The sequence below is a fragment of the Nymphaea colorata genome, chromosome 2 (genome assembly GCF_008831285.2).
Source record: "Nymphaea colorata isolate Beijing-Zhang1983 chromosome 2, ASM883128v2, whole genome shotgun sequence".
NCBI lineage: Eukaryota > Viridiplantae > Streptophyta > Magnoliopsida > Nymphaeales > Nymphaeaceae > Nymphaea > Nymphaea colorata.
In genome coordinates, this window is record NC_045139.1 from 18,519,780 (window position 1) to 18,543,344 (window position 23,565).

General features: G+C 37.6%; 2 protein-coding genes across 3 annotated transcripts; one reads left to right on the forward strand and one right to left on the reverse strand.

Moving 5' to 3' along the window:
* Positions 1-972: 972 nt before the first annotated feature.
* LOC116248217 (RING-H2 finger protein ATL74-like) lies at positions 973-1,949 on the forward strand. Its single transcript, XM_031620877.2, has one exon. It carries the CDS (start codon positions 1,066-1,068, stop codon positions 1,699-1,701), a length of 636 nt encoding a protein of 211 aa, XP_031476737.1. The 5' UTR covers positions 973-1,065; the 3' UTR covers positions 1,702-1,949.
* Positions 1,950-15,243: 13,294 nt separating this feature from the next.
* On the reverse strand, positions 15,244-21,582 carry LOC116246693 (rho-N domain-containing protein 1, chloroplastic-like). Of its 2 annotated transcripts, none has more exons than XM_031618515.2 (3): positions 21,322-21,582; positions 19,786-19,868; positions 15,244-16,735 (listed from the first exon to the last, which is right to left on the reverse strand). In XM_031618515.2, the coding sequence occupies exons 2-3, from the start codon at positions 19,814-19,816 to the stop codon at positions 15,414-15,416; spliced, it is 1,353 nt and encodes a 450-aa protein (XP_031474375.1). In that variant the 5' UTR covers positions 19,817-19,868; positions 21,322-21,582; the 3' UTR covers positions 15,244-15,413. The 2 variants fall into 2 exon arrangements, with proteins under 2 accessions (XP_031474375.1, XP_031474376.1); XM_031618516.2 differs by having other exon boundaries at positions 21,261-21,582.
* Positions 21,583-23,565: the final 1,983 nt, after the last annotated feature.

Sequence of the window (23,565 nt, forward strand, 5' to 3'; positions counted from 1 at the left end):
TTTGTTTTGAGCTTTTATGGCGTCAACTTCTATTATAGTATAGCGAAAGCGTCGTCTCGAAACATCCAAAGTAAAAGTAAGCAGATGAGTTTTAATCGAATGATAATGAAATACTAGTCTTACTCACTCAAAACTTTAAAACTAATACCCAACAAATTAATTAATCCTTGGTCAAGGCATTACAAGAAGGGTCCGATTTTATTTGCCAATTTTAAGTAGAGACCAAACACATTAACTAGAGAATCGACAGCAAATGGGTCAGATCAACATTAACAGATTTGATAAGGATGTTGTCAATCAACGAGAACGAGAATTCACGTTGATTCCCTACCCGCCACGACATCATCTGTCTACATCCTTTGGCTTGCAATGTGTGATTCGAACTCGAATCACTGTGATGGCAGCCGACGCCCTGTCCACTGCACTAACTTAATTCTTCGCTCTCAATGCATGAGATATGAAATCCTAAATCGAATTTAGGTACATCTACTCCACCCCGTAATCTTTGCTCACATCTCACTACATTGAGATTCACGATTACTAACAATTGGTGCGAAAATTCCAACGAAAAATCACAAAAAAAAAAACTTTGGGTTTTGACTTTCTTTCGTCATAATTCCAGAAAAGGCCTCATGGTCATATGGTTTTACTGGTGCAAGCTGCGTTTTGCTCGGAGTCTTTGTCTGTATTCTCTCTTTGCAGCGAACGAGTGGCGCTTAATGGAATAGTTCAAGAATGAGTACTGCATTCGAGATTATCGTAAAAACTTGGTCGTCAGCTGAAATTTTCTTGAAACGAAGAATGATCCAAGGAAAAACAACCAAGTGGGCCTTCGGTTGTCCTTGACCAACGATTCAGGTGCATTTCAGTAATTTCAAGAGCAGAGAGAGAAACTAGAGAGAGAAGGTGGGGGAGCCCGCAGATTCCCATCCTCACGCTCTCCCCCTCTCGCCAAAACTATCCACCGTCGCCGTCTCTTTTCTAAAAAGCTGCCCTTTCCTTATAAACCGAACTCTCCTCCCCATCACTCTGTCCGTCTTTCTCTCTCTTGCTGTGTGTTCATTGATGGTGTCGGCGCCGAGCTCGCTAGTAACGCACAACCGGCGCCTCCTGGACGCGCCGTCGTCGTCCTCGGAGGGGGCGCCAGCAGACGGGACGGTGGACTCGGACGTGGTGGTCATCCTCGCTGCCCTCCTCTGCACCCTCATCTGCCTCGTCGGCCTGGGGTTCATGGCCCGCTGCGCCTGGCGCTGTCGCTTCCTCCGCCGCGCCGGCGTGGGAGGCGCCGGCATCCCCGACCCCTCCGCCAACAAGGGCCTCAAGAAGAAGGCGATCCGCGCGCTCCCCGTCGTCGCCTTCGACTCCAACGCCGGCAAATCGACCGACTGCGCCATCTGCCTGACGGAGTTCCTCCCCGGCGAGCAGATCAGGGTCCTGCCCCAGTGCGCCCACTGTTTCCACCTCAACTGCATCGACACCTGGCTCTCCTCACACTCCTCCTGCCCCTCCTGCCGCCACATCCTCGCCGACAAGCCGGCTCCCCAGCCTCCGTCCGCCGGCCGGAGGTGCGAGAGATGTGGGTTGCCGGAGAATCGCTCTCCGGCTGCTCCTGCGCCACCCCCCTCCGTCGGCGCCGGCGGCGCGGGTCTTGAACAAGGGCTTCGGTCCAGAGAAGACGACCCGGACAGGTTTTTGCCTTAATTAATTTTCAATTTTCTACTCTTCCCTCTTGTAATTTATATGGAAACCACAGAAGTGGCTATTTTTTCCCCTTTCTTTCATCTTCTTCTCTTTTCTTTGTTCATCGACCATGTAAGATGACAATGGCAGCTTCACTTATAAATGATAAAAAGGAAGAAGGAAGAGCATCCCTTTCTTATGTTTCAAGTTAAACCAGAATTTAACTTGAAGATAATTGAAAACTCAAGAGAATTCTCTGGTTCGATTCCCACTGGTGCCACCCAATTGCTTCTCTATCAAAAAAAAAAGAAACAAAGAGATGAACAAGAAAACAGAGGACGAAATTTATTTTACTTCTCATGGGAGCTCAATTTTGAAAGAGAAATGTGAATCAATGCTTGGCCTTGAATTTTTCTTCTTAAGATTGTTTTAGGGGAACTGAAATTTCGTTCTTTGGCAACCAACAACCTTTGATTTTGTAGTCTATTTCTGGAATATTTCAATGGTTCCAGAGAGATGAAAATACTTTGGTTGTCATCTCTGTTTCGTTGTGATGGAGCAATGTGAAGGTGTGTAGTTGTCATCTTTAGATTTCTCTGTCAAATTTTCTGGGCATGCTTCATTAATCATAAAGTAAAAAAAAAATTCATGTCATGAATCGAAAGATGAAACTTGGTTCTGCCACTGAATGAGGTGTGACCAATTGACCATGTACAGTTAAATTACTGTTCTTCTTTTCCTGGAGAGGGAGTGTGTGTCTGTCTGTCGATCTGTACTGAAAAGTTGTGGGGAGTTGGAACCTTGGTCGCAAATATATTCTGCTTGCCCTTCTTGAGTTAGATATCGTATTAATAATTTCGTTGGAACCTAGCAAGGTTTATATAAGCAACGGTGGTTAAAGTAGAGAGAGAAGCCAATGTTGGTAAAATATCTTAGATGGTGAGATTCGAAAAGCAGTGTATGAGGAAAAGTTAATATTTGATGCAAGTTTCTAGTACTTATGATTGGCTTTCTTTTTAAATTAACGATCTAAATGTAATGCAAATTATTTGCTTGATAGGATTGGGCTGTTAGCTTGTTCAATACTAGTAGAAGAAAAGGAGTTTGATGCATTTTTAAGTTAATGGGTCACAATTCTTTACATTTTTAGGTTTGAAGAATCATAATTTATGTAGTTAAAAAATGTATATGATTATTGATTTTTACGGCCACCGAGAAACTACTCTTGAACGGAAGATGTAATGTTTCCTATTAAAAGTGTTTTAGAACCATGTCTTTTTCAAGATCCATTAATTCCGGTAGGTAAACGGTCGATAGGTCTCCGACTTTTATTACGTACAATGTTGTACACAATGGACCTAATTTATTAAAGAGATGAATAAATAAGAGAAGTGTTTTGTAAGAAAATTATTCATATAATAGATTGTAGTTAATTTTAGGTACGAGATAGGAACATGTAAAAATATCCTCAGGCATAAAGGAAGTAACCTTGGTAAAAGTAGTATGACAAAAAACACGCACATTCAAATTAATTTTTAAAATATTTTTCCTGCAACCTAACGTTATAGATATAATTTTAAGAGTGATTTGATGAGAAATATATATTGAATTAGTTATTTTTTATTTTAATAAGAATTTAACTAATGAATGGCTTTTATAATATCACAATTTTGGTAGTAGAAAAGATCAATTGTAGACAAAAATAATTTGCAATAAAACATGATTTATAAAAAGTTAGTATTTGTAAACACATTAAGTAGTTTTCCGAAACAAATTTTATGATTTTTTGTCTTTTACTTGAGTGGTCTTGTATTTACCAATAAGCAATTGGTTTTATCTTCCAAGGGGGTTGGAGCAACGGAGGAGCCGGGGCTAGTAGGGCACTTAATTTCTCGTGGTGTCAACTCTTTGTGCTGCAAAAAAGAGAAAAGAAATTGATGAGAGCATCATCTCGAGGCACCGCAAACAGCTCCGAATCCTATGGGAATGGGGGAAAAGGATGTTTCAGCCTTTATTGAGCTGGTGGGATCAACTCTGCTCGCTTGAAAAAAATTAGTAATTGGCCTAATAATTTGAACAGTTGCTTTCAAAATAAGGATGGTATTTTTTTTTTAACGAGGATTGATATTTTTTTATAATGGTTAAGCCTTCTCTCTCTCTCTCTCTCTCTCTCACACACACACACACACATATATATATATATAATATTACAATGTCTATTCTGTTACAAACTCAAGCATGTAAAACATATTTTTGCCATAAATAAAATTGAATCCAGTTTTTTTCCCACGCAATGGTGAATCCATCTTTTTTTATATCATGAATATATATTGGCATCATAAAGACAACATTGAAACAGAACAAGTAAAAAAAAAATGGAGACCAAAGAAACGCTCTAACAATCTGAGCTCACAAAGAATTAGAGGTGTGATGTTGTCTCCTCTCATGTGAAATACTTTTTCAAATCTCATTGAAGATGGAAAACTAATCATTTTTTCGGGTGACCGGAGGCTAACAATCCACCACTCATCGTTCTCCCTGCATCAGAGGTCCACTCTAATCATCTTTCAAATTAAAGAACTTAAACGGATCGGCTTAGCCGGCAAGCGAGACTCATGGAGATGTTGGTGGTCTTACAAATTCTCATTTCAATCCATCACAAGCTTTACCAGTCATCGGTTAGAGCTGCCAACCATGAATATTTTACGTTCGAGCTTGGTCCAATCTCAGCTCGAGCCGAGCTAGAAAGATTGTTGTCCAGACCCACTTAGTGCTGGTATAATCGCGCCCTATTTTCCTGCAAATGTTTACTCTTACAAGATTCAGTCTCGTGCTCGAGCAAGGATGGAAGTCATGTAAGGTTTGACCATAAATTTATAATGGTCTAACAGCTGGGTGGGTTTATTCCCAGGACCAGGACCATCAATGGTGGATGCATTCCATAAAGAATTTTATTATATATATAAATGGTGGAGATTTTCTCCTAGTATCTGTGGTTCCATGTGGGCAGTTATATTTTATTTGGATGCGTGCTTCCCAAAGTAGATCTACGGAGGTACCAGTATACTACTTTTGTGAAGGATAAGCCTTTGCAAATTGCAACATTTTTTAGTTGAAAAACTCAGAAATTTAAGTCATCAGTTGAACATACAAATTGTGAGCCCTTGAGATATGATATCCATCAGTTTAACTAGTCATCCCTATCAAAACGAGTCCTGTATAACCCTTGTATAGTGAATAAAAAAATGTGACATACTTTAAAATTTCTTTTTATATATATATATATATATATATATATATATATATATATAAAGCGAAAGATGCTCTCTCAACTAAGGTTGGTTTTGGTGCTTTGACCGAAAGCATCAAGCAGCACTGACGCCTTTGGGCCCTAGATGCTAAGAAAAGGTCCTGAATTGTGCTTAATCAAATAAAAATGCCTTAAACTCTATATTATTAATTTATTTTGATATATTTCTCTAATGTGTGTGTGTGTGCACACACACATACGCGCATGTGAGAGAGAGAGAGAGCCGATAAAATGAGAATATATAACAAAATTTGGGGACAAGAGGTCCCCTAGGTACAAAAACAATCCGCAAAAAACAAACCGCAAAAACAGAAGCAGGAAAAAGAAATATACAATACAATGCACAGAAAAATAAGAGAGAGAGGAAAGACGGAGCGGCACAGTCACCCAGCCGCAGACGGACAGCGGCGCTTCAATCGAATGGCAAACTGGACATCCCCTTGCATAAGACGAGCCACAGAATCTGGCGAAGAGAATGTGTCTCTGAATACTCTGTTGTTGCGCTCCTCCCAAATGCGCCACCAAGCTGAAATGAGCCACGGCCTCCAAAGAGAGAGAGAGAATGAACTTTAAAAAATTAAAAAATAAAACAAAACAAAGAAACTTTCTAATTAAGATCACTTCCAACCTCAATTAGCGAATCCTTTTCTAGCTTCCCTGCTAATCTGATTTTTAACCGCAGCCAAGCAAAAGAAGGCCTCCCGCAGAAGATCTTTCTGCTTTTTGAGAAACATTTTCACAAAACACTGATTCAAAACATTTCGATAAACATGAAGTAATTATAAATATTTTCTCAAGTTTAATAATCAATTATTGGTTAATTCTATTATACTTTCTGAACCGAGAATATACAATTTTAAGAACATAATGTTATTTTTACCAAACACTCTCCATAGCTTCAGAATACTGTTGTGCATTCCTTTTGAACTCACAATTTCGTGAACTTTGCACAACCTGCCTTTGTCAATCTCTTCGCTCTCTGTAACTCTCTACCAACGAATTCATTATCTCCCAAATTTAAATTTCATACATCGGTCTTTATAAGCGCAAAACCTGCTTAACTCAGGCGAGGATTAGCACTAATGATAGTTTAACATTTCAGTGTTGGAGTAAGAAAAAGTTGACTGTTTAAGCAGCTACTTCACACATTCATGACCGGATTGTTCAATTTTTAAGGCTTCATATACCAACAATCTTGCAATATTTTCTTGAGAAAAAAGGTACATATATATATATATATACCTTAAATATTACTTTTTGTTTATCATTTGTATACAACCAATATAGATAATATACTTTTTTTTACCAATTCTGCTAAATTGTTGAAAATTTTCTGACTAAAAATTGCTGGTTTTGACTTGAAACCATTTAGAATCCACTAGAAATTTTCTGCTACTTCTTTGCCTTATCACTATGTAATTGCTTGTTGGTTTCCTCTTTAGTATTATGGTGTCATGTCGAGGAAGGTCCCGCATGATAAAAGGATAATATAGTATAATTGTGATTAATTGCCTGCTTTAAGGGGGCATTTTGCTTAGCCTGAATCCCAGATTCAATCGCTTGATTTAGCTGCGAATTTGAGAACCAAGAATTTGAGATCACTCTTATGTCTTAAATGCATGGACCTCAAGAATTTAAGATCCGTATATTTCAAGGTACAAAGTTCACAAATGTATGGTGCAATCCTTGCATTTCCAAACAAAAGATTTGAATCCCTTGTTAGAAATGATAGAGAGTTGAAGAGATCCTTGAATCCAACATCTTAGTTTTTTATCATTTCATGTCCAAGATCCAAGATAATCAAACGCACTCTAATTGAGAATGGATAAGATGCAAGCACACATGTATGAAATCAATAAATAAATAGATAAGGAAAAGGTCAGGTATGGCCGCGGTGTGGCGCTTACACTTGTCTGATTCTAGTTGGGTGTGAGCGGGGGGTGCGCATGTGTTATGGGCACTAAGATGGCAGGTGTTTCCGAAGATATTGGCTGTCACATTTATTGAGTGAATTAGGTGGCGCGCCTATCCTCCTGCCTCCCAAACCTTATCATCCTCTCAAATCACATGGACTTGTTATGTTTTTCTGGTGATTATCATCTTTTCATTTGTCCTTTCCTTTGCTATTCCTCTTTTTTTTTCTTTTTCCATTTGTTTAAATCAATTGTGAAGATCATGATAAAAAAAATTGAAAAAACTGATTTAATCTGCATGTGCAGCTGATTCAAGTAAATATTGAGAGCCAAAAAATGAAATTGCTGCAAAAAGAAAAAGAAATAGTAACCTCCTCCCTGGTTATAAGGACAAAAATTGAAAAAATAAAGCTTTTTCTTTATGAAAACAAAACTTCTAAACAAAACAAAAGAAAATAAAGAAAGCAAAATGAAAATTGCTCTTTCAAATGAGAGTAAAGAGTAATTCATCCTACCATCAGAGTTGAAACATTTACCTTTCTTTCAAATCCTAAAGGATACTAGTTTTGCTTTTGGTGTTTGGGGTAAGCCTAGGTATCGGACTGGTTCAGCCCAGCCCAGCCCAATAACAAGTCGGACCCAGCTTGACTCAAAAAACCAGAGCCCGGTTCGGACCCGGTCCAATTAAATTTTTAAAAAAAGTATTTTTAAATATAAAATAATATATAAATATAATTAATTATAATAAAATATTATATATATTAATAAAAATTAAAAAACCAAATATCGGATCTGAATCGAGCTTATCGAGCCGGCCCGGGTCCCTTTTTCTTGGGCCGGGTACCGGGTACCCAGCAGTGGCCCGAACCAATGCCCAGCCTTATCTTGGGGTAACGTCTTGCTGTTTCAATTCACGTATCAATGTTTCTCCTTTTTACAACATAAAGAGTTGATGCTTCGAGAGTTCCCTTGTGAATGATGAATAAAAAAAAGGCCCTTACTAACAAATTAAGAAAAAGGACAGTGCACTATCAAAAAAAAGTATGAGCAGGCAAATTTTAAAATAACGGAAGGGAAAATTTGAAGGTCAAACCTTCTTACTATTAGGACGGAGTTCGCCCTTAATTACAGCGGTCTTGAGAGCCCAATTGTCTAAGGGATTTAAATGATCCATTTTTGAGGGGTCGTTCGTTAAATTTTGATTCTGAAATTAAAATTATAAAAACAAAATCCTAGCTCAAATTGGAATTAGAATGAAAATTCCAGTTCTAGCTTTTCCTTATATTTGATAGTCGAGAATCAAAATTCCAAAACTAAATGATGCGTTTAACGAAACAAGAATTAAAATTCTAGAATTGATTAATTAAAACCTTCTTCACATACGCCCTAAAGAGAGATAAAAAAAAAAAAGGTTGTAGAATTCTAGAATCATAATTCCGAACTTTTGATTCAAGGATGAGCCAATAATTCCGGAATCAAGATCCTTTCTTTGATAAGATAACGCAATTCTCATCTCATCAAACATGGAAATTTTATTTCTAGATTTTTACGACTCTAGCCTTATCAAACACTCCCCAAGTCTTATTGAGAGCAGAAATTGCCGGCTGATGGAAAGGGAAATTTTGAAGGCCAACTTTTCTAGCTATTAAAACAAATAGAGGCGAGGTGACGATTCACATCGTTTTGGTGGGTTCCCAGCTTTCAGGAAGCAAGTCGATCATGCTGTTTGAGTCAGAACAAAGGCTTCCAGCGTAAATAGCACGTCAGTGAATCATACAGACAATGCTTAATCCTCAAAATGTACTCTCTCTCTCTCTCTCTCTCTCTCTCTCTCTCTATATATATATATATATATATATATATATATATATATATATATATATATATATATATATATATAGAGAGAGAGAGAGAGAGTTAAAAAATGTAGACCGTCTGATCGATCAGACGGTCTAGATTTGATCTCAGGATTCAGAACTCTATATGTATATAGCCATTAGGTGATGAAGTTCACTTTTATCTATCACTTAAAAGCATTGCGGCCTTCTTTATTAATTTAGTGGTATGAGTAAACCCAAAAAATTAAATTTTTTTACTTTAAAAAAAATAATGAAAAAGTTCGGTCACAGATCCTGTAACGTTTAACTTTCTCATCCCGTGAAAACAGATCCATTTGAATAGTAAATATTTGAAAGAAAAAAGCATAAAACATAAAATGAGAGAGAGAGAGAGAGAAGCTAAGGTTGAGAGAGATGAACGGGAGACAATGGAAGGATCCGTGGGTATTAAGAATATTATTTTGGTGACGAGAGCTTTGCTTTGTAAATATTTTATTATGATTTTTTGGGGTCGTTTGGCAGCAGGAACACTCTTTGTGAGCATATCGTGTGGATTCAACGAAAACACTAATTTTATTCTAAGTGTTATATGGCTAATTATCAGCAGCACAATCCAATTGCAAACAATAAGCATCTCATTTGTGTTTTGTGCTTGAAAAAGAAAAGAGAGAGAAAGAAAAAAAGCATATGCTTGGGTTAGTCAACTGATAAGTTTGAATTTAATCATTCGGCGAAAAGACATATATATGTGTGTGTATGTGTGAGTGTGTGTGAGAGGGAAAGAGAGAAAAGGAGAGAGAGAATTTGTGTTTCCAGAAGAGAAGCTTATTCTTTATTAGAGTGTTTGACAAGAAGAATATTGTGTTTTTTATTTAGAAATATCATGTTTTTGTTACATTTAGAAATAAAAATACATTGCAATCATGTTTTGTAACGACCCAACCCATTCTCAGGCTCCTGGTTTAACTGATCCCAACCTGCTCCCCAGCAGCTTTTATTTCAGGAGAACCAATAACTTAAGAGCCCCTTAATGAGTTCCCTATGAATTTCATTAAGTAACTAAATTTTTGGGGTCTTACGTGTTCAATATTATTTAATCGAATGAACAATATTTTAATATTTATGGCATGTTTCTTTGAATAAGAACATGGTGCTGAGGTTTTATAGTTATAAGGAAGTTAAATTTCTTAGTTATTTATCTGAAGGTTGTGACTCGTTTTTACAAACATTTTGAACGTTACGGGCGGGGCGATATTTTGCCTTTTTCGTATGTCATAATATTAAAATACCAATCGAAGACGATAATAACGTTATGAATTTTGTTCATTATATTTTAATGATCGTCATTTTCCTAGTAATGGGCTGGAAGTGAAATTATTCACTCGATTTAATTATTCTTTTATTGTGGGCTTTAAACTTCACAGTGGTGGTCATCCTTATTGATCAGAACTTGGAAAGATACTTATAAATTATCATATTATTAGAAGCCAATTGTATGAAATAATTATTATATGTGCTAATCCACGAGGAGCTTAAATAATACCATTATACAAATAATATGTACGTCACAAATATAAGTAAGCCAAAATTGGTACATGTGGTCAAAGATAAGAGTCCTCGATGATATTTTTAAGGCCAACCCACGTGCCGCCTGCAATCATGGACTATCTATTATATAAAAATTAAAAGTGGAAAATCATGTCTTTTTTTTTTTTTTGTAACTGTGAAGAAATTGGATTCTATTTTAATTTAAAAAAATGACATTCACATTTAAATTTGGACCGATTTGGATTTGGATTTAGATTAGATTTACTTTTAAACTGCTAACCTATCCAATGTTCATATGGTCAATTGGTAACATATTGTAATGCAGTTCCATTTATTTTAAAAGTTGGATTTAGATTCGAATATGAATTTAAAAATGAGATTTAAATTGTAAATTCAGATTCAGATATAATATAGACTTTTTTTAAATTTAAAATTTTGAATTCAAATCTGAATACGTAAACATTAGAAAAACTCAGATATGGTTAAAAATATATTTGGTTCTAATAGACAAAAAAAAATATTTTTGCTCGTGTTAAAATTTAGAAATTTTAATTGGTACCTTTCATAAAAAAATTTAAGTAAATGGACAGACTGACTTTATTTATTTATTTATCTAAGAAAGAGAGAGAGAGAGAATCGAATTTTTGAAAAGTTTTATGAAGTCGTTCCTTGCAAGGTAGAAATACGAAATACGGAAAGCGAGAGGAAGAAAAAACTTTTATACAAATAATTGCCACATTGTCAAGTGACGTGCAAAAGAAATGAGAATAAGAAAAGCCAACCTCTTAATGTATACTTTTCTTGTGAGCCGTGACTCTATCACCGTCGATAAGAACAGACTCTCCTTATAAAAAAGCGCTTAACTGGTTCATAATATTATTAATTGATGCAATGCCGACATGAATGATTATAATCTCTTCCGTTGATCTAAAACCACATTGGCGTCTAGACAAAAGCATGGTGAAATTACGGCTTCATTCTGTTCAGATTCCCCGCTAGCTCGGAAATTTTAACCAGATTTTCTCTCAGAATTGTGGAATTTTAGAATCAAAATGAAAATTATTAAACAAAATGGGTATTTTGTTTTTGAAATTAAGAAACTAAAACTTGAAATTTTGATTCCATTTCAAATTGGAAAGGATTATGATTGTGAAATTTTAATTACAAACCATCAAACGTCCTGCCGGCTCCGGTTGCCTCTGATGCCACGTACTGGCCTGGAAATTTTAACCTGGTTTCCTTTCAGACTCTTTCAATAGACATCAATGCATGTCGGCGGAGCAAACCAGCCGCCGGTTGTTTTCTCGGCGCCTTGGCAGTAAAGGCCAAAGTTAGGCGTACTTCCGAGAAGCCTCTTTTGGCTGCGGGTGGCGGAGGTGGCGGCGGTCTTGGTTTGGGCTTGGACGATCTGATTAAAACGAAACAGAGAAGTGGAAAAAGATTGTTCGATATTTTTAGTTTTATTGCGAATAAAAGTTAAGCATGACAGGTGACTTGATTTAGAATGGAAGTTTTTTGTGAACTGATGGTTTTAAAAAAAAAATCTAATGTTCTAATAACTTCCTATTTTTAGTTAATATTATTAAATAGTTTTTCATTTATTTTTAAGAAATATATTCTACCATTGATTGCTAGCTGACACAAAGTTTGTTACGGCCCAAAAAATAATTCACAAACTCTTTAAATTGATTTGGAAATCAAAATAGGCATAATAACTAAAAAATAAGTTGCTTTGAAAGTATATATATATATGGGCCTATATCATTATACAGATGTTTAAACTTACTCGCATAGTTGGATGTTTAAAAATGTAGGAATAAAAACAACACAAAATATTAACTACGCTAAGAAAACCAATTAACTTCGCTAACATTTGAATTCCTTACATAATATTAAATTGTATGTTTTTTTCTTATTTCATATGTATCATATATTAAATTTGTGGCTTAAATTTGTGAGAGGTGACACATAATTCTAAAGAATTCAAATTCAAGCGGCAAGATAAAAGTGAGAGCCATGTTTCTCTCCCTCCTCCCTGTGATTTGATGTTGCACATATAATTTACTATGGACCATTTAGTGAGAATAAATTCTTGAATCTTGTTTGCCTGATGCATGCATCCATGAATACATGCATGAAGAGTTGATCGAATCACCCCACTTGGGTGATTCGTGTTTGGTGAAAATTCCCAAAAAGGTGCAACATGTTTCCCGACTTATTTGGGCCGTAAAAGCAAGTGCGGACAAGTGTTACATCTTAATGGATCATTCACCATAGAATGTCTCGCATTAGGTAGCTGGATGCCGATTGCGGTGACTTAGGTGTGGGCATGTGTGGGCAGTTGCATACACAGAATCATTCATTTTTCAACAATGAGTTTGGGACCAGTTATAGCCGATGCCTTCTATATCTTGTTACTGCTTCTTAGATAGAAATTTTTGGCTCCTCCATATGCTCTTTTATTTTCTGAATTCAGTCAATAAAAAATAATTTGTTTAAATATCTCTCTTAGGCTGGCCTTTTCAATTTTATTAAGATTGAAAAAAAAAATTAATTGACAAAGAGCATCTCTTTACTAAATTACGATTGCAAGTAAATCCTGAGCATTGAATTATTCATGAAGGTGTCAATAGATCTGATTCGAATCAGATATTGACCAAAATGCTTAAAATTAAACAGAGATTTGATGTGACCTTTGCAAGTGACAAGGTACACATAATTTGTGCAAAGATCAATTTTGCAGTGTAGATCTTTAGGCCCCGTTCGATGGCAAATAAAAATTTGAAACGGTAAATGTACCATGGAAAAAATCCGTGGTAAAAAGTCGGACCCTCTTGAGTCCGACTTTTTTGCAGGGTAAAATTACCCGCAAGCTAATTTTTCTTGTATTTGGTTTGATAGTGAAAACCCCATGCAAAAACGGCAAGTTTCCCTCGATGCACATAAAATTCTTGTGCATCAAACAGGGCCTTGATAGAGTATAGTAAATAAATGCGCATGCTCTGAGCAATAGATCCACGCCACACCTCTGTATTTCTGCTGATATGTGAAAAGAAAATGTCGTGGAACTTTTTTCTTGAAAAAAAATGTCCAATACAAAGCATGAGATTAGAGATCTTGCTTTCTAGTGAAGTGTATTGGGACTTCATCGATTGGAGTGCCTTTGGAATCTATTCATCAAGGAAAGTACATTTTGAAGGTACGGGCTTCATGTTACCTCTTTTGCTTTTTGGGTTTTTCTTCTTTAGCAAAGAAGAAGAGAAATCGACTGCCCACTCTCCTCTGGCCTCTGCTTTTGTTCCGTGAGAAGATTATGTCCTGTAATGGAAGGGAGAATACAATTCTCTTCTCTTAATCAGTTCATCTTGTCTTCCCTGAAAAGCAGGCCAGTCTTGGTCCAACGCCTTTTTCAAAAGAAAGGAAGAAACAGTGGTCGTTCAGCCTTGCGCTTGACAACTGTGTGACTTGGTGCAGAAGAGTTGAGCAGATTCCTCCATGTTTCTAAAGTTGAAAGAGACATGAGTTTCCCATGCATTTTCTTTTCTGCACTTACATTGTACCTGATCTTAACTTTGCCGTAACAGACAAACTTCATTACAACAGCAGTGGGACCTTTTAGAAGACTTCACAGGTCGAATGAACCATCTACTAAAGAGGAAATCAAATAAAATTATACAATAAATAACTCGAGATTATACAATGAGAATTAACAGATTGTGTCGTTATTGGTGCTGTCTGCAAACGTAGAAGCCGTTTCCATGGCAAGCTTTGTGGCCATCTCCTTCCTCTGAATGCGAGTCATGAGTCCGAAAGTTCCCTTGCATATTGCTAATCTCACAGATCAATCGCTAGGTGGATCAATGTGTCTCTCTATATGTGTGTGTGTGTGTGTGTTTTTCACGCAGACATTTGGCTCATTTATAAGACCAGAGAGCTTGATATACAACACTAGGGAGGGGCAGAAGCAGATGTAGACAGGGTGTGGGCAATGGCCCATACAGACCCACAAAAAGTGCTTATTTTCATATTGAAACTGCCAAAGTGCTTATTTTCATATTGAAACTGCATGGCAGCTTTCCTTATTCACATGCAGGTGCTCTTTAAAAAAATAAAATTATATAACTAGTACCAAGAAATAAAATTATATAACTAGTACCTCTTAGCCAAAATTTTGACCTTAGGCAGAAGAACTAAATGATAACCCCACAACGGTTGATTAATATTATCAAATTTATGTTGATTAAATTTTGAAATAAGTGAATTATGTTCTTGAAATACAATATTTTAAGAATATCATATTCTTGTTTTAAGAAACTTAGTGTGGTCATAAAGTTATTCTTAGCTCCAACAATCTAACACTGGATACAACCACGATATGCTTCTTGAAAAAAAATCTAATACTTTCAAAGCAGGTAGTTCAAAAGATACAACGTAATGTTCAGGGTGAGTGGGAAGAATATTCTACCGCCCAATTGAGAGCGGAAACTTGTTTCTTCCTTCCTTAGAGTGGGGATACCATTACCTTCAACTGGATACGCCTCATTGACCCAGATGACCCAACTCTCACCAGAGCATGAAGCCCATGAGAATTGAACTGGTGACCAAAGGGGACCGAACTCTTACCAGAAAATGACGTCCATGCAAATGGACTCTCACCACCAGCTGGCCCAACCAGCTACCTTATGCCTATTTTTCCAAAATTTTAACTAGCTAATATACATTTTCAAGTCTGTAATGCTCTCCTTTCGATTCACTGCTCACAAGGAAAGCACCAGCAAGTGCACAGAAAGCCTGATGCCTTTTTACGGGATCCGAAAAAGAGGGTGACAAAAACCTGAACAAGGTTGTTTCAATGAAATAGAAAATGTAACTACTGAAAAGATAATCCACGATGACGTCCAGTGGATGATTTTTACCATGAATGCCATATTCTGGAGCACAGAAATATCCTCACTGAAAGAGAAACATATCATCTTTTACTCATGCTCTTACGTTACTTGAAATTTCAAGGGAAGGCTCTTCGTGCCAAAATGAACAACACAAAATTCATTTAACCAAAACCGTGATTTAACTGTAGGAAAGAACAGACGCACGAGCAACAAAAGTTCATACACCATACCATCGTCATCCCAGTTCTCCATGCAACAATTTCAGGAGTTCAGCTTTCTTCAACTTAGAAACACCTTTGACTCCCCGGGACTTTGCGAGGGCTTTCAAATCAGGCAACTTCATACTGCTCAAATCTGCTGGCTCAGATATAGATTTTGCTGAAAGCATGTCATCGGTTTCTGAAATGTCACCCTCAGATTCTTCTGGCTCTTCTGGTTCTGATGATAAAGATCCTGAAATACTTTCAAACTCCTTGCTAGAAGTAGGTGAAAAGTCATGCACTGTTTCTGCCTCTCTGACATTTTTCTTCTGTCTCCCTCGGCGTTTAGGAGATGAATTTTCAGGTATCATGAGATCTGCAGAATAAACTGGTTGGTAGTCCATGATCGGAGTAGAAATCTCACCAGCATCAGGTTCATGAATTTCATCATCTAGCTCATATGATTCTGATGATAAAGACCCTGAGATGTCATCAAACTCTTCATTCGATGTGGGTAGAAGGTCATCTTCTGCCTCTGGTTCTATGATTTTCTTCTTTCGCCTCCCTTGGCGCTTGGGAGGGAAATCTTCAGTTCCACTAGGATCAGCTGAATATACTGGTTGATATTTCACCCTTGGAACTGGAGATTTCCGCCTGAAATCGGAAGGTGGCCTTGAGAATGTGGTACTTTTTGGTCCTTGAGACTGCTCTGAACTTTTGCTATTGGAGCCAAAGTAGCTGGACTTCGGTTCTCTCTCGAGTGGACCAGTTCTTTCTGGTTGTTGGAGGTCTACATCATCACTGCTTTGCCTCGTTCCCTGCTCAAATGAATGCTTCCTTAAAAGTTTGAGAAGCGAGTCAACCGACCCTCTTTCTATTTGTCCTTTTGCAGCTTCGTTCTTCTTTTCTTCTTTGACAGCAGCTCTCTCTCTCAGTTGGGCCTGGACCTTCCTAAAAAGTTCAACAATCTCCTTTTCCCGTGGGCCTGGAGCAGCAGTAGCTTGGAACCTTGGGCTGCTAGACGTGGAGAATAATGGGCCATTTTTAGGGGATAGGAAATCCGTTTCTTCAAGCTTTTCAGGTTCATCCCTGTCGTGGTTAGGCCTGCTTCTATTTCTGGAGAATCCAGGTCCTTGCTTGTTTTGCCGTGAGAAATCTGGATTTCTTTGTTGACCATCGGAATTTCTAGAACAGACATAGAGAGACCTTCTGGAATTATGAAAATGGGAGTTTCTTAACAGGATATTGCCTGCAAATAGATGGCTGCACTGTCTACCATGACAAGAGAAGGATGACAATTCAGATTTTCCTGAAAATCCCATGCAAGGCAAACAGCCTCGATCATATGGCCCATTTCCTGGAAGAAAGTTAAAACCAAAGCAACAATCAGCACAATAGTAATTAGAATAATGTGATGAACTTCAACCGATGAATACATAGAACTGCAGATTCTTCAAACTAAGATGAGTACAGAATTACAGATTTTCTTTTTCAAGTTATAAGCGTTAAACAGGACGGATAATAGACCCTCAAAATTTAACACCTTGTGTATGTCAAAAAGGACTTCATAATAGTCCTACATTAAAGATTCTCAGAAATCATTAGGTTTTACATACGTCAGTGCACTAGACCAGCCATCCTAGTTTGTAGTCCTGAATACAAATCAGTGTCAATTTTAGGCATTTCATTACCCAAAAACCTAGGCAAATGAAGTACCTTAGACGCTAGACCCTCAAAACTTGAGCAAGAATGAAAGATAAGCTCAGACCTTATTCAGTCAAAAGCTATAGGCAGTAGAGCCCTTTAGAATGCCTAGTCAATATTGGTCTGTCATCGTTGACATGGAGGAATGAAAGAAAGTAGTTCTCCTTTCTTGCAACTCCTCTAGTTCCAAGAACACATACTGGCTGCTGATGTTGTCCTGTTTAAGCCCTCCATCCTAGTCTGACCATGACATAGAAGAAAGTAGCCTTGAGAAAAATAACCAACCAAAAGCAGATGAAACCATATCCTTTAGATGAATTTAACACGTTCTGATACGGAAGCCCCCATCTACGGAATCTCCTATGCTAAGCCAAACAGAACAACCATGGCTGCATTCGATAAGGTCATTACCCAGCTGAAGACCTTATAAGGTCATATGGCTCTATAAGGTGTAATGCCCAGATCTCTTTCTGTATGATGGAAAAAACACATTTACCCCCTCAAAGGCGGAATATATAGAGCTTATCCAGCACCAACTTCATTCATTAGCTCAAAATGGAGCACATCAAAATGCAGTAGTAGTTTGACGGAATGACTAAATAACTTCTGTGAACTGTTCAACTGACATCAGAGAGACGATTGCTTTTGTCCCAGAAAGAGACAAAAATAAAACAAAGTTGTTTTATATGTTTCACATGTATTCTAGTGATGCTGACGCTTCCAATCCTGCCTAGCTTCCACAAGTTGGCGCCGTTCTCCTCTGGCACAAGCCCATTTAATTTTCTTTTGAATGTAAAAGCACACTCAAGAATTCCTGGAAATTCCTCCCTGTTTTCGTAATCATGGACGAGGCATCAATGTTTCCCCTCCTTAAAAATGGTCCTCCCTTTCCCTACTACTGCTAGTTTTAACTCATATATCTCCCAAATAATGTCAAAAACAGGAGAAAAGAGAAAAGATATGCATAATGCAGAGACTGGTTTAATATACCTTCCATCATTCCTTTTTGGCCAGCAAAAGTTCAACTTGATTCCTCTCCAATTGACAAGAACAAGCCTCCTCTCTCTCTCTCTCTCTCTCTCTCTCTCTCTCTCTTAGTTCCAAATTCGACCTGCTTTCTCCTAGTGTTTGGAATAGTTCTATCTTTCACACCTCCCCCTCTCACTTTTGGTGCGACATGTTTTCTGTCCTTCCTCTTTTCCTCCGCCTTGCTGACCTCTCATCGTCTACATCCCCATCCTGGCCTCTCTCACCTACCCGTGAGTTCACTTTTTCTTCCTGCTACCTGGCCTCCTTTGGTCCTTCTGTCGCATCGCTCCCACCCCGTTCCCTTTGGTCTCCTGGCCCCTCTCCCAGTGCCATTGCTTTTATCTGGCTTCTTCTTACTGGCCACATCAACACTTTTGACCACCTACAGCGCCTTTGCATTAGTTTGGCTAACCAGTGTCCCCTCTGTCTTGTCGCGACTGAATCTCGGGTCCACCTTTTTACTTCTTGCCCTTTCTTCTCTAGTGTCATTGCTTCTACCTAGTCTTCTCTTGTTAGTAGTCTTCCAAACCCACCATCCATTCGTCTTCTTTTCCTTTTTTGTCCTTCCCCCCACCTGTCTGCTTCCTGGGGTCGTGTTTGGAGGTCGTGTCTCATTTCAGCTTAGTGGCGCATTTGGGAGGAGTGCAACAACAGGGTCTTTAGGGGCACCTTCTCTTCGCCAGATTCTGTGGCTCGTCTTGTGCAAGGGGATGTCTAGTTTGCCATTCAGTTAAAGCGCCGTTGTCCGTCTGCGGCTGGATGACTGTGCCGCTCCGTCTTTCCTCTCTCACCTCGCCTCTCTTCTTTTTTTGGGCATTGTATTGTATATTTCTTTTTATTGCTTCTGTTTTTGCGGTTTGTTTTTGTATCTAGGGGACCTCTTGTCCCCAAATTTTGTTATATATTCTCATTTTATCGGCTCTCCTCTCTCTCTCTCTCCCTCTCTCTCTCTCTCTCTCAACAAATTGGATTTCACTTACAAGTTTATAACAGTTGTTCCATTGCTGAATTCATTAAGTAGAACATTCCATCATGGTATTGGTTGTTTAGCTTCTTACTAAGTTACATTGAACTCTATCACTCTTTCTGTTGATAAATCACATCAGCTTACCATATAAAAAACATGTTGTGTCAGTGCTAGTATGTTAAATTAATTAAGTATAAAAAAAATATATCTGCATTAGTTGCTAACCTTTTTCCTAAATTATGTTGGCTTTTGGTTTATGTTTTAAATTGCATAGTCATAAATGAAACAGAAAGCGAGAAAATACCACTTTACAAGGCATCTGAATGAAACAAAAAAACATGGTCTCAAAGACTCGGTGCAATGAATAACACGGTTTAGCCACCTTTCTCTGTCTATATGACAAAGCGGCTGGTTCATAATTAATATAGGTTAACAGAAATGGTCGCTGGGATGACACAGAAAATGGCCTCGAAAAATCAGTGTAATGAGAAGAATATGGATTAAATCCTTGACCTTTTTTCTGTCCAGATAACAAGCATCTGACCATCATTAATATTACTACAAATAACTGTTGAGATGATCTCTCTATTGGAAAAAGAAAGGAGATCAATATACATTTTTTCACATTCCCAAAAGGAGAAGCATAGTTTCCATGATCTGAAACTAAAAAAGGTGAATCTTTTAACCATTAGAAGCAGAGACCTTACCAACAAAGTAACTTCTTCCTAAGAATAACATGAGACTCGCTCAACTACCCCTTGCTGTTGATTTCAAATCTTCCCACAGTTGGCTGCAATCGAATAAGTCAATGCAATGTTTAGATTTCAAGTATCAAAGGTAACGTTACTCTCTTAAAATACAATATTTAAAATAATACATACAAGATTTGCAGCACATTTTGGGAAGCATTCAAGTAATCATTCTAGAGAAAAACAAACAAAAAAAATATATTGATTTATAAATTCAAGGCCGCAGGCAAATGAATAAGAACAAAAATCCACTGGACAATGAATATCAAGAAATTAAGAGAGAGTTCAAAAATGGCCCTCTATTGCATGAGTAACATATAAGCAACAGATAGCAACGTAGACAAACTAGTGACACTAAAAAATGCATTTTAAACCAATAACTGAAACATTATATCGCAATTAGTTTTCCTTCCACCAAATTGGACAGAAGATTGTGTAACATACTTTCAAATTGGTCTAATGTGAGCATGTAGAGCTCTAAGCTTCTGGACTACGTGTCCTACATACCTATTCCAATTGCCTCTGTAAAGTAGCTTTTACAAATACCAAAGATCTTCCCACAATGGTGGACTATGTTGATAGTCACCTACTCTTATCTTAAAATCATGTTTACATTCCTACAATATTTATTTTCAATTTTCAGATTGAGTCTTATGCGGATGAGGTTGTACCGAACAATTGGGTACCGATCAAATGAAGCATTTCTCATTGCCTCCTCAGCGTATCATTCATTAACAACCAAATGCGATGATTAAGCCTCCAGGTATGATAGCTACATTTCTCTAAAATCTGCAAAATTGTCAGATTGTGTCTCTGGTGTTTCGGAGAACAAGTTGCCGGCGGAAATAAAATAAGAATACGAAGTTAAGTCTTTTTAGATCCAGTTCAGCTGTGTGAACGTTCCAAATGTCTAGGCTTTCCCTTCATGCTCCATTTTACTGAAGCAGAATGTTCTTAATTCTTATAAACACAAGGCACCTATTGTAGCTTCAGCAAGCTCTCAAGCGTCAGTCAGTTTGGTAAATTAACGAAAACATCGGCAGCGCCTTCATCCGATCAAAACCCACGCGCTAAACGAACCATGGAAATGCGTGAGATGGCAGAGCCTAATAATGACATGGAACGAATCACTGCTGACAGAGTACAGCAAGAAACTAGAAGAAGGAAAGTGGTTCCTACAATCCACTCGAAAAATAAGAGCTACCCATCGCATTGCTTCCAAACAAACAAAATCTCAAGTAAAGATTAAGAGGTTTCAGATGCGAAAGCACGGAAAAACTTGTCTAATCGATATCAGAACACCAGCTTGAGACCCAACCATGGTTGGGTGAGAAGGAAACCGTGAATAAACCATAAACAACGAAGACCGCCATTGCATAACAAATGAAGAATGCCGGGCAAGAAAGTCGAACGGCGCATCCTTGTACACGCACCCACACAAGCAGAGAGAAAGGGGTCCCCGTGCGAGCGAGCAAGCAAGCGAGAGGGAGGTACCGGAAAAATCACGTCGCTAGTAGCCAGAGGTGCGCAGCCGGTGGACGCAGCCGGAGAGACGAGAGTGTGGGTTCCGGAGGGAGGCGCTTCAGCTGGAAGTGAGTCGGTGAAGAGAGCGAGTCTTAGAAAATGAGAGGATCAGATCAGGGGCGTCCGTCCGACCGCCGAAGTTGCGTATGCGTCTCAAAGGCCGTGCATCTTTGCAATGGACGGACGGCAGAAAGTGGACCTCCGTGAGACGGCCCCTTTCGAGCCCATCGGTCTAGATGCCCTCCGCACACGACGGTGCCTGAACACGTAATTTTCTTCTACCGCCTTGTATCTCTTTATTTTCAAATTCTCGAAACTTTAAAAATAATTTCCATTGATTTAAGCTGATGTAGAAATTAAACAAATAGTTAAATCCATATTCGAACTATCGAAATCTTGTTCAATATGATTTTAGAACATATGATTTTACAATTTCCATAGATGAAGACCTAAATCTATTGTGGGCATCGCATGTGATTTTAAAATAATGAAAAGGAAATCATGAAAATGTTAAAAATCTAAAAAATGTACAAATCTTTATAAAAGTTTTCTAAAATAAATAACTCATTTTTTTCATAAAAATTTCCTAAAATACACAACTCTTTTTTTTTCTATGTATATTTGTTGCATTTGCATGCACACAAGTCGATCTCAGCCTAAATAGGCTTGCCAGTATATTTCATGTTCTGCCCATAAATTTTCTGGCTATTTTATATTAGTTTTAAATAAAACATAATAAGGTCGACATGGGCCAGTAAACACTTTTTATTGATGAACATACAACAATTGTACCAATTCCAAGCAATGGTGGAAACACATGGGAGTTAGTATGGAAAAGGTTCTTTGTCTATCAACAAACAAAACTTGTTCTAACTCCAATCATGGGGAAAAGGTGGCTATGAAGCGCCCGCATCATGCCCCTCGGCCAAAATATCCTGGCTCCGTCGCTGATCCTAATCAAGACGCTAACCCCAATCACGTGGAAAAGGTGGCCATGAAGCGCCCGCATCATGCCCCTCGACCAAAATATCCTGGCTCCGTCACTGATCCTAATCAAGAAGAGTATTTCTCAAAAGAAAAGTAGGGATAATTTAGAATATTTATATGACAATGACAACTTCAATCTACTTCATCCAGTTAGAAAAAACTATGACCATGTTATTCTCAAAAACTCTCTAACAGTATTTAAAAAGGGAGGAAACATTTCATATGATGCATGTTGTAAAACCATGAAATAGAAACCAAGAGAAGGAAAAACTTGCAAGCACAAGGTACTAACATCTATTTCCAAGTTGAAGCAGTTCTATTTTGTTGGTGATATTGAATGTCACATAACCAAAACTGGAGATTATTGTCTATTACAGTTTCCACCATAAAATATTCCTAAGTCTCAAATTGTCACGAGCTGAAGTAACTCCCTCCATCCTTTACCTTTCAACAATATGACAAAACAACAACTTAATTCATTCAAGAGAGAGAGAGAGAGAGAGAGAGAGAGAGAGAGAGAACAGGTGAAACATGCTAATGGTTTGTCGTCAAATATGCCTTGAAGGGTCCTTTTTGGTAAAAGGAATAATTTAATATGTCTTGAAGATTATATATATATTCATGAAACACTTATTTGAGTGTTTTATGAATCCGCCATAATAAATAAATTCACGAAACAATTACCAACTATTTTTTATTACCAAATGGCTCCTAAAGACTCATTGCATGTTTGAAACATTTGAGCTTCCATTTTGTTAATGTTGGTGCCATGGGGCAGTTCTAAGTTCACCTGGGAATCAAATGCGATCTAAGGGAACTGGGGAAATCAGAGCTCAAACTTTATAATTAATCAAATCGTTGGTTCTATGCCCATAATTCACCCCTCTATTTTTATATACTTCAAAATTTATGTCTCCACCATACGAACTTTCAAAAAAGTTAGGAAAGCACATCATAATTGTATATTCTATGTTCAAGTTATTCCATTTACAAATGATTAAAATCTTTTGATTCCATTTATTTGTTTTTTTTTACCTTTAACTCGAAAAGTTGAGACTCTTATGAAAAGAAAAACGTTAATACTTTCATGAGAATACAAATTATTAATTATTCTCTTATAAATGTTTGCTCGAGTTTCATCATCAACTAGCTGCATTGTGTAATTTGTTATACAATCGTGTCTTTAATGGGTTGATGCGACAGACAAAGTGGAATTTGGTAGACACT

Bases quoted from the DNA above. Each gene is read 5' to 3' on its own strand.
- LOC116248217 (XM_031620877.2), top strand. From the start codon at position 1,066: ATGGTGTCGGCGCCGAGCTCGCTAGTAACGCACAACCGGCGCCTCCTG.
- LOC116246693 (XM_031618515.2), bottom strand. From the start codon at position 19,816: ATGTTATTCTTAGGAAGAAGTTACTTTGTTG. The intron at 16,736-19,785 runs GTAAGGTCTCTG...ACTTTCTTCCAG, and splicing joins AGGAAGAAGTTACTTTGTTG to GAAATGGGCCATATGATCGA.